This window comes from Oncorhynchus clarkii, chromosome 12 (assembly GCF_045791955.1).
Source record: "Oncorhynchus clarkii lewisi isolate Uvic-CL-2024 chromosome 12, UVic_Ocla_1.0, whole genome shotgun sequence".
In the NCBI taxonomy this organism is placed as follows: Eukaryota; Metazoa; Chordata; class Actinopteri; order Salmoniformes; family Salmonidae; genus Oncorhynchus; species Oncorhynchus clarkii.
In genome coordinates, this window is record NC_092158.1 from 13,766,789 (window position 1) to 13,786,894 (window position 20,106).

A 20,106-nucleotide genomic window follows, 5' to 3' on the forward strand; every position below is an offset into this window, starting at 1 on the left:
ACGCATTGGAGATCCAGAACATAGAGCTGGCTCAATACGTCCTGGCTGGATGCCCATTTTAGCCCGGCAAATGAGAGGAGCTGGAATGGAGCGCACCGGGCTAGAATAGTGCACTGGAGACACCTTGCATCTCTGCATAACATGGTGCCTGACCAGTAACACGCTCCCCACGGTAAGCACGAGGAGTTGGCTCAGGTCTCCTACCTGACTCATGCAATCTCCTCGTGTTTCCCCACCCAAAACATTTATTGGGGCTGCCTCTCGGGCTTGCGTGCTAGTCGTGTACCTTCATATCGTCACCATTCCTCTATTCTCCGGTATTTTTACTCGTAGTATCACCGTTCCGCTTTCGCTGCCTCTATCTCCTCCTTAGGATGGCGATACTCCCCCGGCTGTGTCCAGGGTCCTGCTCCATCTAATATCTCCTCCCAGGTCCATTTCCCCATTAAGCGCTGTTCCTCCTTTTCACGCTGCTTGGTCCTGGTTTTGTGGGTTATTCTGTCAAGTTCGTCGTAATGATGAGACCAAGGCACAGCGTGATAAGCATACATTCTTCTTTTAATAAACAAATAAACACTAAACAAGCTAACAAAGAAACAAAACCACCGTGACTCTATAATACATGAGTGCTGACAGGCAACTACACGTAGACAATAACCCACAAAACCAACATGGAAAATGGCAACCTAAATAGGATCCCCAATCAGAGACAACGACAAACAGCTGCCTCTGATTGGGAACCAATTCAGGCCACCATAGACCTAAATATACCTAGACAAGACAAAAACACACATACCACCCTCGTCACACCCTGACCTAACCAACATAATAAAGAAAACAAAGATAACTAAGGTCAGGGCATGACAGTCTGAGTGTTGGAGTGTTCCCCTGGCTATCTGTAAATTATGTCTGAGTGTTGCAGTGTTCCCCTGGCTATCTGTAAATTATGTCTGAGTGTTGGAGTGTTCCCCTGGCTATCTGTAAATTATGTCTGAGTGTTGCAGTGTTCCCCTGGCTATCTGTAAATTATGTCTGAGTGTTGGAGTGTTCCCCTGGCTATCTGTAAATTATGTCTGAGTGTTGCAGTGTTCCCCTGGCTATCTGTAAATTATGTCTGAGTGTTGCAGTGTGCCCCTGGCTATCTGTAAATTATGTCTGAGTGTTGCAGTGTTCCCCTGGCTATCTGCAAATTATGTCTGACTGTTGCAGTGTGCCCCTGGCTATCTGTAAATTATGTCTGAGTGTTGCAGTGTTCCCCTGGCTATCTGTAAATTATGTCTGACTGTTGCAGTGTGCCCCTGGCTATCTGTAAATTATGTCTGAGTGTTGCAGTGTGCCCCTGGCTATCCATAGATAAAAACAATATATAATAATTGTGCTGTCTGATTTACTTAACATAAGAAATTTGAAAGGATTTATACTTTTACTTTTGATACTTAAGTACAGTCGTGGCCAAATGTTTTGATAATTACACAAATATAAATTTTCACAAAGTCTGCTGCCTCAGTTTGTATGATGGCAATTTGCATATACTCCATAATGTTATGTAGAGTGATCAGATGAATTGTATAACTCTCGCCATACAAATTAACTGAATCCCCAAAAAACATTTCCACTGCATTTCAGCCCTGCCACAAAAGGACCAGCTGGTATCATGTCAGTGATTCTCTTGTTAACACAGGTGAGAGTGTTGACGAGGACAAGGCTGGAGATCACTCTGTCATGCTGATTGAGTTCGAATAACAGACTGGAAGCTTCAAAAGGAGGGTGGTGCTTGGAATCATTGTTCTTCTTCTGTCAACCATGGTTACCTGCAAGGAAGCACGTGCTGTCATCATTGCTTTGCACAAAAAGGGCTTCACAGGCAAGGATATTGCTGCCAGTAAGATTGCACCTAGATCAACCATTTATCGGATCATCAAGAACTTCAAGGAGAGCGGTTCAATTGTTATGAAGAAGGCTTTAGGGCGCCCAAGAAAGTCCAGCAAGCGACAGGACCGTCTCCTAAAGTTGATTCAGCTGCGGGATCGGGGCACCACCAGTACAGAGCTGGCCTGGTGTCAAGAAGGTCAACAAAGAAGCCACTTCTCTCCAGGAAAAACATCAGAGACAAACTGATATTCTGAAAAAGGTACAGGGATTGGACTGCTGAGGACTGGGGTAAAGTCATTTTCTCTGATGAATCCCCTGTCCGATTGTTTGGGGCATCCGGAAAAAAGCTTGTCCGGAGAAGACAAGTTGAGTGCTACCATCAGTCCTGTGTCATGCCAACAGTAAAGCATCCTGAGACCATTTATGTGTGGGGTTGGTTCTCAGACAAGGGAGTGGGCTTACTCACAATTTTGCCTAAGAACACAGCCATGAATAAAGAATGGTACCAACACATCCTCCGAGAGCAACTTCTCCCAACCATCCAGGGACAGTTTGGTGACGAACAATGCCTTTTCCAGCATGATGGAGCACCTTGCCACAAGGCATAAGTGATAACTAAGTGGCTCAGGGAACAAAACATTGATATTTTGGGTCCATGGCCAGGAAACTCCCCTGAACTTAATCCCATTGAGAACTTGTGGTCAATCCTCAAGAGGTGGGTGGACAAACAAAAACCCACAAATTCGGACAAACTCCAAAGATTGATTATGCCAGAATGGGCTACCATGTGGCCCAGAAGTTAATTGACAGCATGCCAGGGCGGATTGCAGAGGTCTTGAAAAAGAAGGGTCAACACTGCAAATATTGACTCTTTGCATCAACTTCATGTAATTGTCAATAAAAGCCTTTGACACTTATGAAATGCTTGTAACTATACTTCAGTATTCCATAGTAACATCTGACAAAAGTATCTAAAGACACTGAAGCAGCAAACTTTGTGGAAATTAATCTTTGTGTCATACCTCAACTTTTGGCTATGACTGTGTATTTTAAACCAAATACTTTTAGACGTTTACTCAAGTAATAAAAACTGTGTGACTTTCACTTTTACTTGAGTAATTTTCTATTAAGGCATTTTTACTTTTCCTCAAGTATGACAATTGGGTACTTTTTCCGCAGCTGATCATTTCAGAGTAACTAATTACACTAACTACACTTCCCTAAAAATGCCTTATTCATACACTGCCCTCTTGTGGTGCTTTCATGTCAGTACATGTATCTTAAAAATGTCAGTGCATTTTCATAGATAGAATTTCAATAAAAATTGAAAAAGTTGATTTTTAATCATGTATAAAGTTAGTTACATCATTGTCACATCCGTTTTTGAACAGTTTTGGCACTGACAAAGCTTCTGCCAAATGTGCTACTTTTGAAAAACATTTGATCTTCAAAGTTGCTTGACATCAAGGTACATACAGTATAGTCATTTATTTGACAAAGAGGGAATTTCACTACAATTAAGACATTGCACTTGGGTTTAATTCTGTGCATTCAAAAAGCACATTATAATGCTAGAAATAAATTATAAAAACTGTCCATTTGAATTGTACAAATAATAGAATTTGTGCACAGAAAAAATACATCAACACAAACCAATATAGATGAGCTCAGTCAGAATGTAACTTGATTGTCGTGGCAACTGACACCATCAATGATGTCAGGAGAATATGGTTTGCAGGCTTCTCTCTGGACTGTTGATCTGGTGTAAGTCTACCATGAGGTCAGGCCTAGAGAGAGACACTGCTCCTAACATATTACCACACAGAATGAGTAGAATGTGATATAAAAGAGAATGGTTTCCTCCAGTATTTCTGTTTTCTGACGCCCAGTGACTAGAAGTACAGCGAGGGTCACTCACCCAGGCCCTGGAGTGCTCTGCAGTGCACAATAGCACAGTTGGGGTCAATTCCTATTGATTTATTATATTTTTTCAATGACGTCTTAATAAACTGAAAAGTAGAAGCTTATTTATTTAATTAATTTTAAATTCAATTCACTACCTGAATTGACTGGCTTCAATAGGAATTGACTCCAACTGTGCTATATATATATATATATATATATATATATTATCCATAATTGAAATGTAATTTCAGTTTACTTCCTGAATTGAATGCCTTCAATTTGAAATTGACCCCAACCCTTGAAGGTGTCTGACATTCCATGAACGCTGCCATTCCTAACATGCATCACTTGATTTGAACACACACAAACAAACCCACACACACTTTGAAATCAGGTCTTGGGGCACTTGACCAAGTCTATAGAGCCTCCGCCAGCATCACTGCTGTCTGTATATTCAGTCACTCCCAGTGATTATGGACCGACGTACCAAATACAAAATGGCCAATTATACAGTGAGAAATGAAGTGTCGCTGATGAATGGCACAGTCAGCAGTGACACCATAACCAGTAACCCTTTTCACCGAGTCAAACCAAACACTACCTGCCTCGTTATGCATCCACAGTTGTTTTTGGAACCGTGCTGTAAAAGAACAACGTGAAAAGACCATATCCAAGTCAGCGCAGTAAGGATGGGGTTGGCCGTGCAGTGTGAATCAGGCATGAATACGTGTGGTTGAACTACAGCTCATCTTTATATGACGTCTGCAGCATGTCGGGTTGGGGAGCCCCCTTCAGCGTTTTGTGGGAGCCCCTCCAGTCTGTTCGCACGTTGTCGTCGTCCCACAGCGTTGAGGTCTCTGTGTCGCTCACCCACTTGGGGTCCCCGGCGTATTGGGCTGGTTGCACCAGTAGGGGGCGTGTGGAGAACGCCTGCAGGTTACGGTTAGGATAGTGGGACTTGTAGTTCTCACTGTTGACCAGCAGGATAGGGAGGTTAGAAATACATTGGTCACAGGACGATGACAATATTACGTCTGATGTTAAAACTCCCACTAAGGAGATAAAAACTAGCCTGTCCATAACAAAGATATAACTGTGTGTACATAGCTTGATAGTGTATGTAAATATCCAGAACAGGGCCACACTTCATCATACAGTTACATGATACAGTGTTATGGTGGGCAACAATACACAGATAAAATGTAATCCTATGAAAGGTAACAGTTTTAAAATGTACTGGTCATTTTGAAACATTACAAAGAGAGATGAAATGACATGAAATATATTTTGTGGAAACAAGGTTATAATATAAGTACTGGGAATAAGTTTGTGGGTTGGGCAACTTGGAAAGAATGAATCAGTTAGTCAGAAGACCCAGAATCAACTCCAAGCATATTGAAGCAGAACCACACAGGGAAGAGGATGGGAAGGAGGAAGGGGGACAAGGACTAGGGATGATGGCAGCTGGCCAGGTTTCCACACATGACAGAACACTAAGGCATTCTCAACGGAACACAGAACACACAGGAATTCTCAACAGAACGCAAAGGCATTCTAACAGACTTCTGGATGCATGCCTGGTTCCCATTGGCTCAGAGAGGCTCTGGGTTCTATTAGCTTGGTCTGGCAGACACATGTCATGCAGCCAGAGAGAGAGACAGGGTGTTGACCACATGAACCTGGAACGCTACAACAAGCCAAGTCAGTCAGCAGAGACTAAAACTAACATGAAGCAAAGTACAAAACATTTGGACTTCTTGACATAACTAAAATGTGAATGCGTTTCAGAATTAGAGGGAACATTTTAATTGTGGCAAGCTATTTTAAAAGCAGGCTTTAAGAGTTGAGCTAAGAATGTGTTCACAGGAAGGGGAACATCAATGGGAGGCTATAGATGTGAAATCATAGGCTGGTGATTGTAACAGTGGTTTTCAAATCTGTCCATTCCAAAGCTACATTTATGCTTAACGTTTATCCAAAACTGCAGCTAATTAGGAGTTGTTGCTATAGGTTATTGCTATAGGGTGTTGCTATAGGTTGTTGCTATAGGTTGTTGCTATAGGTTGTTGCTATAGGTTGTTGCTATAGCTTTGGCAGTTCAATGCTGGCAAAGGTTCAGAACAAGCTACACAAGATGAAATGCAATTTTTAATGGCACAAAGCAGAGTTGCCTGACAGCTTTGTAGCACTAAAATCATATTAAGTTCCATTGGCAATGGATGAAGGATGGTCCTAGTAAAACAAATCTTTCAGGGACGATCCCAGGGTGGTACTGGACTATCTTGGAGCTGATTCTTGAGAACTTATGACACTACTTTTCAAAGACAATTTGGCTACTTCGTTTCACCAGCTCTCTCCCCTATGGAGCATTGTTGTCAGACGTACATACCAACTGGGTTTGAACCTGGATCTCCTGCACATTACAATCCTGTCTGGTGTTCCAGGTCTAAATCAGTCCCTGACTGGCTTCGAGGTCCAGAGTTGAATTTGAGGGGTATAGGCATTAGCACAGGGCGAGCTAACATAATTCTTCAGGTTTCAGTTCCACCTACTTGGTGTGTCTGGTCTCGGTGATCTGAGAACATCTTACAAGAATACATTTAAAAAAAATTAAACTGTTGAGGTACTTACTTGGTGTGTTTGTCGTACATGATGGGTAAGAATTCGTCGACGGGCAGCATCTTGGAGAGGGGTTCAGCGTTGAGCAGTTTCTGGGCACCCTGGAGAGAGATGGCATAGGACAGGGTCCAGTAGGAATAGTCTGCTACCACCAGGTTCCTCACGTTCTCCACCACCTCCTCATCACCTGGCTTCACCTGCTTACGGCCCAGGTAACTGGGGACAGAGGACAGACAGAGTCAGTCAGAGTACTGGACAGAGGACAGACAGAGTTAGTCAGAGTACTGGACAGAGGACAGACAGAGTCAGTCAGAGTACTGGACAGAGGAGAGCGAGAGACAGGGTTAGTCAGAGTACTGGACAGAGGAGAGAGAGACAGTGTTAGTCAGAGTACTGGACAGGGGAGAGAGAGAGACAGGGTCAGTCAGAGTACTGGACAGAGGAGAGAGAGAGACAGGTTTAGTCAGTCAGAGTAGTGGACAGGGGAGGGAGAGAGACAGGGTTAGTCTTTCAGACAGGGTTAGTCAGAGTACTGGACAGAGGAGAGAGAGACAGGGTCAGTCAGAGTACTAGACAGACAAGGTCAGTACTCTGACTGACCCTGTCTGTCCTCTGTCCAGACTAACCCCACCCAGTACGACTTTACATGTTGTAGAATATCTGTGGAATAATGCTGTTGAAATAGGCTCTCCGACCCTACTCTACTCTCCCTCCTACTTCACCTTCTCCTTCACCTTCTCGTCCTCCCCCATCCTCTTCCACCTACTCCTCCTCCTCCTCCTCCCCCTGCTCCTCTTCCACCTACTCCTCCGTCTCCTCCTCCTCCACCTCCTCCTCCCCCTGCTCCTTTTCCACCTACTCCTCCGTCTCCTCCTCCTCCACCTCCTCCCTCTCCTCCCCCTCCTTCTCATCCTCCCCCTCCTCCCCCTCCTTCTCATCCTCCCCCTCCTCCTTCTCCCCCCTCTCCTCCACCTTCTCCTCCTTCTCCCCCCTCTCCTCCACCTTCTCCTCCTCCCCCTCCTCCGTCTCCTCCTCCTCTCCTCCCCCCTCTCCTACTCCTTCTCCTCCCCCCTCTCCTACTCCTTCTCCTCCTCCCCCCTCCTCCTCCTCCTCATTCTCCCTCCTCCCCCCCTCCTCCTCCCTCCCTCCTCACCCATATTAGTTTATCATACAAAATGAGTCCAGGGCAGCTAGGCCCTTTCCTCTTCATGGCAACACGGGTAGGCAGTAGTCATCTGGTCACCAGGGTGACCGTTTGTGACAGTGACTCACATGATGTCCCAGTCCAGTTCCACCATCTCCACCTCCTCCATCAGACGCAGTACGCGCCGCTTGAAGTTGGCCTGGAAACGCACGTCATCCTCGAAGATCAGCGCCTTGTCCATCTGCTGGTCGACCATCTAAGAGGAGGGGGGGGGACATGTAGTTTAAATAAGCTCTAATTACAGACCTCAGAGGCTTTTCTACTTTACTGAATGAGCCAATTAAGCTCCTACTGACATGGCCCTCCAGGTCCCATGTCCCAAGGTGTGTGTGTGTGTGTGTGTGTGTGTGTGTGTGTGTGTGTGTGTGTGTCCGAGTCTGTGTGTGTGTGTGTGTCTGTCTTTGTGTGCGTGTGTGTGTCCGAGTCTGTGTGTGTGTGTGTCCGTGTCTGTGTGTGTGTCTGTGCTCCTCACCTCCTTCCAGATGTAGTAATGACTCAGGAAGCATCCCACCTCTCCTTTGGTCAGGGTACGGCGAGAGAACGGGTCATAGTAACCAGGCAGTATGTCCACTCCCAGAATCTTTATATCACTGCTGTTCAGAGCTCTGCAGGACACACACAGATATCATAGTCTCCAACTCTCTCTAAACCTCCCTCAGAGCCACAGCTATGCCAAGCTGTGTATCTTCACCTAGCCTGGACATCCAGACTGAATTCAACTCTTGTTTAGTGAAACGTAGCACAAATGAGTCAGGATTCGCAGGCTAATTCTCACCCTCCATCGATGGCGTCCACCACCTTGACATCTATCTCCAGCTCATTGAGAGAATACAGCATCCTGTCTCTACGGTCCTGACGACGACGCAGGTTAATCAGGTACACCTACAACACAGGACAGCCAGGGTCAGAGGTCAGGGGTCAACTCAGAGACACAGTGATCCATAGATTGTGTGTGTATATCAGAGGTGTTGGGTCAAAAGTAGAAGACAAATGTCTATCCTGTATGAACTAATAAAGTATATCTTATCTTATATTGAGCGTGAGAGATCATACTACCATTATAAACTGGGTGGTTCGAGCACTGAATGCTGATTGGCTGACAGCCGTGGTATATCAGACCGTATACCACACCCCGTCGGGCGTCATCTATGTATAGTCATTTTACCCCTACCTACTGTACATGTACAAATTACCCCAACTAACCTGCACCCCCGCACATTGACTTAGTACCGGTACCTACTGTACATGTATAAATTACCCCAACTAACCTGCACCCCCGCACATTGACTTGGTACCGGTACCTACTGTACATGTATAAATTACCCCAACTAACCTGCACCCCCGCACATTGACTTGGTACCGGTACCTACTGTACATGTATAAATTACCCCAACTAACCTGCACCCCCGCACATTGACTTGGTACCGGTACCTACTGTACATGTATAAATTACCCCAACTAACCTGCACCCCCGCACATTGACTTGGTACCGGAACCTACTGTACATGTATAAATTACCCCAACTAACCTGCACCCCCGCACATTGACTTGGTACCGGTACCTACTGTACATGTATAAATTACCCCAACTAACCTGCACCCCCGCACATTGACTTGGTACCGGTACCTACTGTACATGTATAAATTACCCCAACTAACCTGCACCCCCGCACATTGACTTGGTACCGGTACCTACTGTACTATACTTCACGGTAAGGTCTACACTTCACGGTAAGGTCTACACTTCACGGTAAGGTCTACACTTCACGGTAAGGTCTACACTTCACGGTAAGGTCTACACTTCACGGTAAGGTCTACACTTCTCGGTAAGGTCTACACTTCTCGGTAAGGTCTACACTTCACGGTAAGGTCTACACTTCACGGTAAGGTCTACACTTCACGGTAAGGTCTACACTTCACGGTAAGGTCTACACTTCACGGTAAGGTCTATACTTCACGGTAAGGTCTATACTTCACGGTAAGGTCTATACTTCACGGTAAGGTCTATACTTCACGGTAAGGTCTATACTTCACGGTAAGGTCTATACTTCACGGTAATTTGATGTAAATAGTCTACAGCAGTGTTCCAAGCCACTGCTAATTATTTAATCTATTCAGGTATGTGATGAGGAGTTTGGGCTCCTGGCCTTTGTCTCACCTCATCGAAGCCCATGAGGTCTCTCTGTTTGGGGAAGAGGCTCACGTATTTGGAGGGGGCCATGGGGGGGCCATCGACTGGGGGAAGAACATAGAGACGTGGTATTTTTACCGTTATTACCTAGTTATTACACATCTATTACTGTTAGACACCGACTCTTAAATAACTTTAGAATGATGTAAAAAACGACCAAATAAGGTTTCTTACTGGTGGCCTCCAGGATGAGATGACTAAAGCTGATGCTGTCGTCCTCTATGGTGTGGTGAGGCTTGGCTGGGACGTTCAGGTAACCATACCTCACCTTGTTACACAGGTACATCTGCACCTCTGGAAACACACAGCACAATGAACTCTGTTATTAAACATGGCCTCCATGGCCTCGACGTGCCAGCAACATGTGCATGTAATCATCTAGCCTTTTACACAAGGAACACACTGATTACACCCCAGCAGCAGGGATGTGGATGTTTGCGATTACACGTTATTAGACTAAGTGTGTGTGGATGCACGTTATTAGACTAAGTGTGTGTGGGTGCACGTTATTAGACTAAGTGTGTGTGGGTGCACGTTATTAGACTAAGTGTGTGTGGGTGCACGTTATTAGACTAAGTGTGTGTGGGTGCACGTTATTAGACTAAGTGTGTGTGGGTGCTCGTTATTAGACTAAGTGTGTGTGGGTGCACGTTATTAGACTAAGTGTGTGTGGGTGCACGTTATTAGACTAAGTGTGTGTGGGTGCACGTTATTAGACTAAGTGTGTGTGGGTGCACGTTATTAGACTAAGTGTGTGTGGGTGCACGTTATTAGACTAAGTGTGTGTGGGTGCACGTTATTAGACTAAGTGTGTGTGGGTGCACGTTATTAGACTAAGTGTGTGTGGGTGCACGTTATTAGACTAAGTGCGTGTGGGTGCACGTGCGTTCATGACTGACTGTGTGTGCATTATAATGTACATGCTGTACTGTAGACCCCAACCTGAGACGCGGCAGGAGAAGGCGAAGACGATGATGTCATCGAAGGGCCAGGAGTAGTCCAGGTGAGGAGGGTGGAAGGCCAGCTTCTTCATACCCGTCTTCCTCATGTCCAGCAGGAAGGTAGAGTGGACCATGGGCACCGGGTAGCAGCCCAGCCGGTGGCGCTGTCTGGTGGGGAAATACTCAGCTGTACGCCGGTAGTAACCCTGGGAACAGACACACAGGGTACTGGAAATTAGCATAAGCTGCAACGTATCTGACTGTTTGTACATTCAATGTGTCAATGTTTTAATTGCATCTGTCCCCATGTAAATTAATGATTTAAATGAAAACAATATGGTCTTTAATCGCATTTATACAAACCAACTTTCCATTTCACACAATCGTGCCTACCCACAACCCACTGTGCTGGCTCAGATCTTTACTGTCTTACTTGGGGAGTGATGCCGCACCAGTAGTTGGAGTAGGCTCCCTGAGAGTCCAGCATGGGGGCCACAACAGACTTGTTCTCTGCTATCAGAAGGTTCAGAGTCTCTGGGTTGGTCAGGATGTTGTCTGTGTCAGCGTACTGGAGGAGACAGAGATGTAATAATATGATATATCATATTATATAATAATAATATAGTGGAGATCAAGGGCACAGACAGAGATGGTCAACGGATGACACGGTGTGTTTAGTGAGGCGGTTGAAACCAAAGCACACTGATCTTTTTGGTAACAACCATAGCAGGGTCACACTCTGTATGTGGGTAATGAAAGAAAGCTATGATACTACTTGTAGTACAGAGGACATAGTAGATATGATGCTACTTGTAGGCCAGAGGACATAGTAGATATGATGCTATTTGTAGGCCAGAGGACAGAGCAGATATGATGCTACTTGTAGGCCAGAGGACAGAGTAGATATGATGCTATTTGTAAACCCAGAGGACAGAGTAGATATGATGCTACTTGCAACCCAGAGGACACAGTAGATATGATGCTACTTGTAGGCCAGGGGACAGAGTAGATATGATTCTACTTGTAAACCCAGAGGACAGAGTAGAGATGATGCTACTTGTAAACCCAGAGGACAGAGTAGATATGATCCTACTTGCAAACCCAGAGGACAGAGTAGATATGATTCTACTTGCAAACCAGAGGACAGAGTAGATATGATTCTACTTGTAACCCAGAGGACAGAGTAGATATGATTCTACTTGTAAACCCAGAGGACAGAGTAGATATGAATATACTTGCAAACCAGAGGACATAGTAGATATGATGCTACTTGTAGGCCAGAAGACAGAGTAGATATGATGCTACTTGTAAACCCAGAGGACAGAGTAGATATGATTCTACTTGTAGGCCAGAGGACAGAGTAGATATGATGCTACTTGTAAGCCAGAGTACAGAGTAGATATGATGCTACTTGTAACCCAGAGGATAGAGTAGATATGATGCTACTTGTAGGCCAGAGGACAGAGTAGATATGATGCTACTTGTAACCCAGAGGACAGAGTAGATATGAATCTACTTGTAAACCCAGAGGACAGAGTAGATATGATTCTACTTGCAACCCAGAGGACAGAGTAGATATGATGCTACTTGTAACCCAGAGGACAGAGTAGATATGATTCTACTTGTAAACCCAGAGGACAGAGTAGATATGATTCTACTTGCAACCCAGAGGACAGAGTAGATATGATGCTACTTGTAGGCCAGAGGACAGAGTTGATATGATGCTACTTGTAAACCCAGAGGACAGAATATATATGATGCTACTTGCAACCCAGATGACAGAGTAGATATGATGCTACTTGTAGGCCAGAGGACAGAGTAGATATGATGCTACTTCTTGGCCAGAGGCAGAGTAGATATGATGCTACTTGTAGGCCAGAGGACAGAGTAGATATGATTATACTTTTAACCCAGAGGACAGAGTAGATATGATGCTACTTGTAGGCCAGAGGACAGAGTAGACATGTGACTGTACCAGTATGTAGTCAGCCCAGCGTGTCTTGGCGAAGTTGAGAGCAGCCTGTTTAAGTTTCATCAGGTATTCATATCTGCCGTTGCTCCAGTATTTAGGCCCCATCTCTCCTGGGTAGGACCTGTGAGGGAGTCAGAATGAGACACACACACACACCAACCGACGCACACCAACCGACACACACACACACACACACACACACACACACACACACACACACACACATGCAGAGGCATGCTACAGTATAATTTCTGCATTGCGTTGAGGTACTTAGAGAGAGAAAATGAGAGGTGACCTCAGGTCAGGTAGTACTGTTGTCATCAGGCTCTGTAAACACCAAACATTTATTTAAGGCTTTCTTTTCTATTCACACTGTTTTAAAGTTACATTGTGAGTTGAGGCTCAGCTGTCGGCTACTGCTACTACTGTCTGGATGTTCAGGTAAGCTAATACAGAGTTTATACAAATGAGCTGATGTTCAAGGGTTTTTCAGAGCTAATCAACTGTGTCAACACAGACACACGTACAAGCATGCATACTTCTAGAAGAAAACAAGATAATGCTGAACACAACTCAAACCTACGTAGGATGCTCCATAGGCCTCCATTCCACGTAGTGATAAAACTGTTGCATGACTGTCAGCCATTCTCTCAGAACAGCTGTAGTGTTGTCAGCATTGTGATCTGTCGCTGCCCTGCGGACATGGGGACATAGACACACTGTCTGACATGGGGACATAGACACACTGTCTGACATGGGGACATAGACACACCTAACCCACTCCTTGGCCCAAGGACTTTTTACAGATTTTGTCTTAACCCTAAACTGGCACACCTGATTCAATTAGGCAACTAATCATCAAGCCTTTGACTAATTGAATCAGGTGTGCCCATTGCCAAGGGAGGTAGGGGTTCTGAGGCTGCTGCAGCACCCCTGAAAAATCTGAACATTTGTTTTGTTCAAAAAAACATGTATATACATATATACAGTACCAGTCAAAGGTTTGGACACACCTACTCATTACAGGTTTTTTTTCTTCATTTTGGCTATTTTCTACATTGTAGAATAATAGTGAAGACATTGAATGAGTAGGTGTGTCCAAACTTTTGACTGGTACTGTTTATAAAATATAATAAAATCACAAAAGTAATGCACTGGGTCTTAACTAGTATTAGCGGACCGATAGAGACATTTGTAGCGGGAAAAAAAACTTTTTTCAGCATATCTGCTTTGGCAAAAAGATAGATGTATAATTAAGAACAGTATCTAGCAGGATTCAATAGTTGATCTTGTAAGAGTTGTTGTCCTGTACAATTTCTCTGTGACTGTCATTCTAATGATCCAGAAAGAACAACCCCCTGTCTTTTACTCTGTGACTGTCATTCTAATGATCCAGAAAGAACATTCCCCTGTCCTTTTCTCTGTGACTGTCATTCTAATGGGATCCAGAAAGAACATTCCCCTGTCCTTTTCTCTGTGACTGTCATTCTAATGGGATCCAGAAAGAACATTCCCCTGTCCTTTTCTCTGTGACTGTCATTCTAATGGGATCCAGAAAGAACATTCCCCTGTCTTTTTCTCTGTGACTGTCATTCTAATGATCCAGAAAGAACAACCCCTGTCCTTTTCTCTGTGACTGTCATTCTAATGGAATCCAGAAATAACAACCCCCTGTCCTTTTCTCTGTGACTGTCATTCTAATGGGATCCAGAAAGAACAATCCCTGTCCTTTTCTCTGTGACTGTCATTCTAATGATCCAGAAAGAACAATCCCCTGTCCTTTTCTCTGTGACTGTCATTCTAATGGGATCCAGAAAGAACAATCCCCTGTCCTTTTGTCTGTGACTGTCATTCTAATGGGATCCAGAAAGAACAATCCCCTGTCCTTTTCTCTGTGACTGTCATTCTAATGGGATCCAGAAAGAACAATCCCCTGTCCTTTTCTCTGTGACTGTCATTCTAATGATCCAGAAAGAACAATCCCCTGTCCTTTTGTCTGTGACTGTCATTCTAATGGGATCCAGAAAGAACAATCCCCTGTCCTTTTGTCTGTGACTGTCATTCTAATGGGATCCAGAAAGAACATTCCCCTGTCCTTTTCTCTGTGACTGTCATTCTAATGGGATCCAGAAAGAACAATCCCCTGTCCTCAAATATTTAAGTTATCAGCAAAGACACAAAACATCCACACCAAATTAAATATTTTTCTTGATCAAATAACATTGAAAACAACCACTTTTTTTGTGCAGTATTAATTGACCATCCTTACAAACCACTTAATGTAAATGTACATGACTGTATTGTACATAGGCTGGTCATCTAGGTTTGTACCTGTAGACTTTCTATCAGCATGATGAAAAACAATGACCAATACAGTATTGAGTACATTGAGACATCAAGTGGTTTGTGATGATGAGATGTGATGATGTGGCTCAGTTGGGAGAGCATGGAACTTGCAAAGCTAGGGTTGTGGGTTCAATTCCCACAGGGGCCCAGTACAGTATGAACTGTACTGGAAATGTACTGAACATTTCCCTGGATAAGAGTGTCTATGGAAGAAGGAATGAAAATACTATTTCAGCTTCAACATAGAAATAAATTGGATTTCTAAAGTACTTCAAGAAACTGGAAAACATATATCCAGCAAGGAAAGTCTGGTGTAAAGTACAGGCTAATGTGAAAATTGCATAATACAATGGCTTAAAATATTACTTTATGAACTCTGCATTGGAGAAAAATAAAGAAAGCATAATTAGAGTACCCAATAGAAGCTGAAGCATTTTATTTTGTTAGGAGATCAATGGTTCTAACGGGATTATGGGGATTGGCGATTTGGGGACGAGAGGTATTCTTAATCTAATCCAAATGCGATTGATCGCCCACTAGTTTGATAAAAATTACATTTTAACAAATAGCGGCCAGGGAAAGAGCGCTGGCAGGACTTCTGCCACCTACCAAACAGAAATGCGTGCTTTGGGATAGTTCAGTCTCTCCAATGCTCCGAGGTAGTAAGGCAAGGAATGCGCCGCGTTCCGAGCAATGATCGCAATAACAACCGTTGGCGGCTGCATTTTCGATTCTTCTGGATATTTCTCCTCCGAAAAGTAACATTCTGATCTAGAAACGAAGGCCCCTAAAACTAAAACCCAAAGAAACATGGTGGATGTAGCAGTCCAAGCTACTGCATGTAGCCACAGCTCCCAGTCCGCGTCAGCAATAAGGAAAATGGTGCTTTCCTCAATTTTAAACCCCCCTCAAGATGAATCTCTTTCCTTGGCAGTATCGGTGGAAGGTTTTAAATTACAACTTCCGCACCAAAAGCCCTGTGAGAAAATTGTATCACCTGCATGATACAATGTAACTATTTGCTTATAGTAGGCTACTATTTGCGCACATTTTAACGGGTTTTTAAAGGAATTGATAACCTGCTGCTGGTGTGCGTTTAAACATTTAGAAAAAGTAGCTTTGGTTTATGAGCGATTATTGTCATCACAGTTACCGACGGCGACATTATTTTCTGGTCCTATCAGGACCGGTTGTCTTTTTGGTGTGCAGTCAGTACCAACCTTGATTTCAAATCCAATTACATATATTTTTGGTTAGGGACAATCTTCAGTTGGCTCATCTTTCCTATATTAAGAGGCTTGAAAAGGTATTATTGTGATATAATGTTTAATTAATTGAGAATGTATGCGAAACTGAAATTTGGCCATAAAATCAATGAGTCAAAAATATATATTTTGAACCTCTCTAAATAACGTATTTTTAACATCCGCAAAAGACATATTTTCCCCTTTCATTCAGCACATAAATGCACGCGATGTCAACGTTGCTTACTGGGATTCTAACAACCGTATTAAAGCTAGGCTACGGCTACTCAACACACAATGTTTGAATATACAATATCTAACAACCAAATAGTGGCCATAATATAAACAATACACACTTCTGATAGTCCATGAGGGAGAAATTAAGTTTACAAATTTAACACAATGTTTGTTTCCGTCAATATCAACCTATTGCCTGAAGAGGGAGGCATTGAGTTTACATTCCAAACGCAGTTATTCAATGAACAGTTAGTTAGTTATTCAAGGGCAGGAAGAGAGACCAAGCAACACTGAAAGAGGGTATAATCAGGAAAGAAAGAGACAGAGTGAATGAGAGACAGAAAGAGAGATTGGCATGACATAGGTCAGAGGAGAAGAAGAGAGTAGAAGAGAGAAGAAGAGAAGTATAAATATGACAGGAATCTAAACTGAATTCAGGGAGCTTTTGGAGGGCCTCAATTCAATCAATGAGCCAGCCACAGCAATGTCAGGGGGGACAATCAGTTTTTGCCTTGCTCTCTGGAAAGGGGATCAAGACGGGAAAAGGGACATCTATTCATGACACCCTGTCACACACCCTGACCCCCATGACCCTGCTGGCCAGTTTCCCAGCACCCTCTGCAGCTGCAGGTCTGGGAGAGTTCAATAACTTTTACAGGCTGGGTTAAAGGTGAGAGGTGAAGGGTCAGTGGCGTGGTGGGGTGGCAGGGTGTGCAGAGAGGGCCAACAGGTTCACAGCCGAGCTAGATGGAGGCTTTGGAGAGAGACTAAATGTTTATTCAGTGAATGGACACATACAAACGTGTTCTCTCTCACACATACACACGTGACACATAGTGGGGGGTCTGACAGCCAGGGGCCCCACTGATACATACCCCCCCGGAAGCGGTCACTGTCTATCTATCTATCTACCACCACCAATCTCCTTCTCTCTCTTTTGTTCCCCAAGTCACAATCCCTCCAGGGGCCCCAGTCGTGACACTCTGAAAACCCTGCGGAACCTTTATTGCGTGGCGATAATCAATAACCGCGTTCCCACACTGACGTCTCAGAGCCTGCTGGGTCAATAACTGTCGCTCACACTCCCTCGGTTGGCACTTACATTCTTACTCAGCAGCCTTTTAGCAGAGGCCAGAGTAGGTTTTGTGTGTGTGTGTGTGTGTGTGTGTGTGTGTGTGTGAGAGAGAGAGAGAGCAGAGCGTAGAAATGCTCATTTGTCTAGTTCTCTCCCCATCCCAGCTCCATCTTTCCCCCACTCTGCTTGCTTGTTGTATTTGGAAGGCATATGGTTTTATTGGAGAACACAAACACCAGACAACTCCTAGTTTTTTTGTTTCTCTCTCTCTCTCCCTCTCTCTCACACACACATGCACACACAACAGCTTGCCCACTTCATGACCATAGAGATCAATCTTTACCTCCACAACAATGGAAGTCACTAAAGAGTTAATGGAGAAGATGCTTTACCACATCCAGGAGTCACATGCAACACACACACACACCTCAGGACAGCCTGGTCTCATAGACTAGACATAACATAGTAAACATAATTCTGGAAAAATCGAATTAGTATGATGTTATGTATGGTATGGTTACATGCTGTTAGACAGATGGTTAATTATGTCAAAAGCGAAAAGTAGGGTGGTTGGTTGGGGTGGATGCGTAGGCATATATCGCAAACATCTAGCAACCCAAAGGTTGCGAGCTTGAATCTCATCACAGACAACTTTAGCATCTTAGCTACTTTGCGACTACTTGCGACTACTAGCTAACACTAACCTTAACCCTTTAACCTAACACCTAAACTTAACCCTAACCTTAACCCTAACCTTAACCCTTTAACCTAACACCTAAACTTAACTCTAACCTTAACCCTAACCCCTGACCCTAAACCCTAGCCAGGCTAACATTAGCCAGATAGCTAACGTTAGCCACCTAGCTAGAATTAGTTTTGCAAATATGTAACGTATTGTACATATAATAGGAATTGTAGTTTGTAACATATCATACAAATGGGCGAAGGACATTGACAAATGAATACATACCATATGAAATGTTACATATCCCCCTAAATGGGGTGTATAGGATTTACGTACAGAATTATCAAATATAATTTTATTTGTCACATGTGCCAAATACAACTGATGTAGACCTTACAGTGAAATGTGTGCTTACAAGCCATTAACCAACAATGCAGTTTTATGAAAATACATTTAAAAAAGAAAGTAATAAAAGTAACAATTCAATTACTAAATTTAACAATTAAATGAATTAAAGAACAGAAGCATAATAACAATAGCGAGGCCATATAGAGGGGGTACTGGTACAGAGTCAATGTGCGGGGGCACCGGTTAGTAAATAAGGTAATATGTACATGTAGGTAGAGTTATTGAAGTGACTATGCATAGATAATAACAGAGAGTAGCAGCAGTGTAGAAGAGGGAGGGGGGGATGCAAATAGTCTGGGTATCCATTTGATTAGATGTTCAGGAGTCTTATGGCTTGGGGGAAGAAACTGTTTAGAAGCCTCTTGGACCTAGACTTGGCTCTCCGGTACCGCTTGACGTGCGGTAGCAGAGACAACAGTCTAGGGTGGCTGGAGTCTTTGATAATTTTTAGGGCGTTCCTCTGACACCGCCTGGTCTATAGACGTCCTGGATGGCAGGAAGCTTGGCCCCGATGATGTACTGGGTACATGTAGTGCCTTGCAGTCGGAGGCCGAGCAGTTGCCATACCAGGCAGTGATGCAATCCATCAGGATGCTCTCGATGGTGCAGCTGTAGAACCTTTTGAGGATCTGAGGACCCATGCTAAATCTTTTCAGGCTCCTGGGGGGGAATAGGTTTTGTCGTGCCCTCTTTACGACTGTCTTGGTGTGCTTGGACCATGTTAGTTTGTTGGTTACGTGGACACCAAGGAACATGAAGCTCTCAACCTGCTCCGCTACAGCCCCGTCGATGAGAATGGGGGCGTGCTCGGTCCTCTTCTTCCTGTAGTCCACAATCATCTCCTTTGTCCTGATCACGTTGAGGGAGAGGATGTTTTCCTTGCACCACACGGTCTGGTTTCTGACTTCCTCCCTATAGGATGTCTCCTCGTTGTCGCTGTTCAGGCCTACTATGACACTGTTGTGTCATCGGCAAACTTAATGATGGTGTTTGAGTCGTGCCTGGCTGTGCAGTTTTGTGGGATGAGCGTGGCGGATGTGTTGTTACCTACCCTTACCACCTGAGGGTGACCCGTCAGGAAGTCCAGGATCCAGTTGCATAGGAAGATGTTTAGTCCCAGGGTCCTTAGCTTAGTGATGAGCTTTGAGGGCACTACGGTGTTGAACCCTGAGCTGTAGTCAATGAATAGCGTTCTCACGTAGGTGTTCCTTTTGTCCAAGTGTGAAAGGGCAGTATGGAGTGCAATAGAGATTGCATCATCTGTGGAACTGTTGGGGCGGTATGCGAATTGGAGTGCGTCTAGGGTTTCTTGGATAATGGTGTTGATGTGAGTCACGGGTCGGTAGTCATTTAGGCAGGATACTTGAGTGATCATGGGCACAGGGACTATGGTGGTCTGCTTCTAACA

The 20,106-nt window shown here is 44.2% G+C and overlaps 1 protein-coding gene across 1 annotated transcript; it reads right to left on the reverse strand.

Annotated features, from left to right (window-relative positions):
* Positions 1-3,329: 3,329 nt before the first annotated feature.
* On the reverse strand, positions 3,330-15,882 carry LOC139422734 (procollagen galactosyltransferase 2-like). Its single transcript, XM_071174044.1, has 12 exons — positions 15,659-15,882; positions 13,287-13,397; positions 12,707-12,824; positions 11,165-11,299; positions 10,733-10,937; positions 9,965-10,084; positions 9,758-9,834; positions 8,376-8,482; positions 8,073-8,205; positions 7,669-7,796; positions 6,409-6,612; positions 3,330-4,747 (listed from the first exon to the last, which is right to left on the reverse strand). Exons 1-12 carry the CDS (start codon positions 15,859-15,861, stop codon positions 4,516-4,518), a joined length of 1,773 nt encoding a protein of 590 aa, XP_071030145.1. The 5' UTR covers positions 15,862-15,882; the 3' UTR covers positions 3,330-4,515.
* Positions 15,883-20,106: the final 4,224 nt, after the last annotated feature.

What these genes read in the sequence shown, in the direction of transcription:
- LOC139422734 (XM_071174044.1), bottom strand. Translation starts at nt 15,861, where the DNA reads ATGTTTCTTTGGGTTTTAGTTTTAGGGGCCTTCGTTTCTAGATCAGAA. An exon ending in GCTGGGCTGACTACATACTG is followed by an intron (nt 11,300 to 12,706) that starts GTACAGTCACAT and finishes TGTCTCCTCCAG; the next exon opens with TACGCTGACACAGACAACAT. An exon ending in GGTGCGGCATCACTCCCCAA is followed by an intron (nt 10,938 to 11,164) that starts GTAAGACAGTAA and finishes GTCTGTTCCCAG; the next exon opens with GGTTACTACCGGCGTACAGC.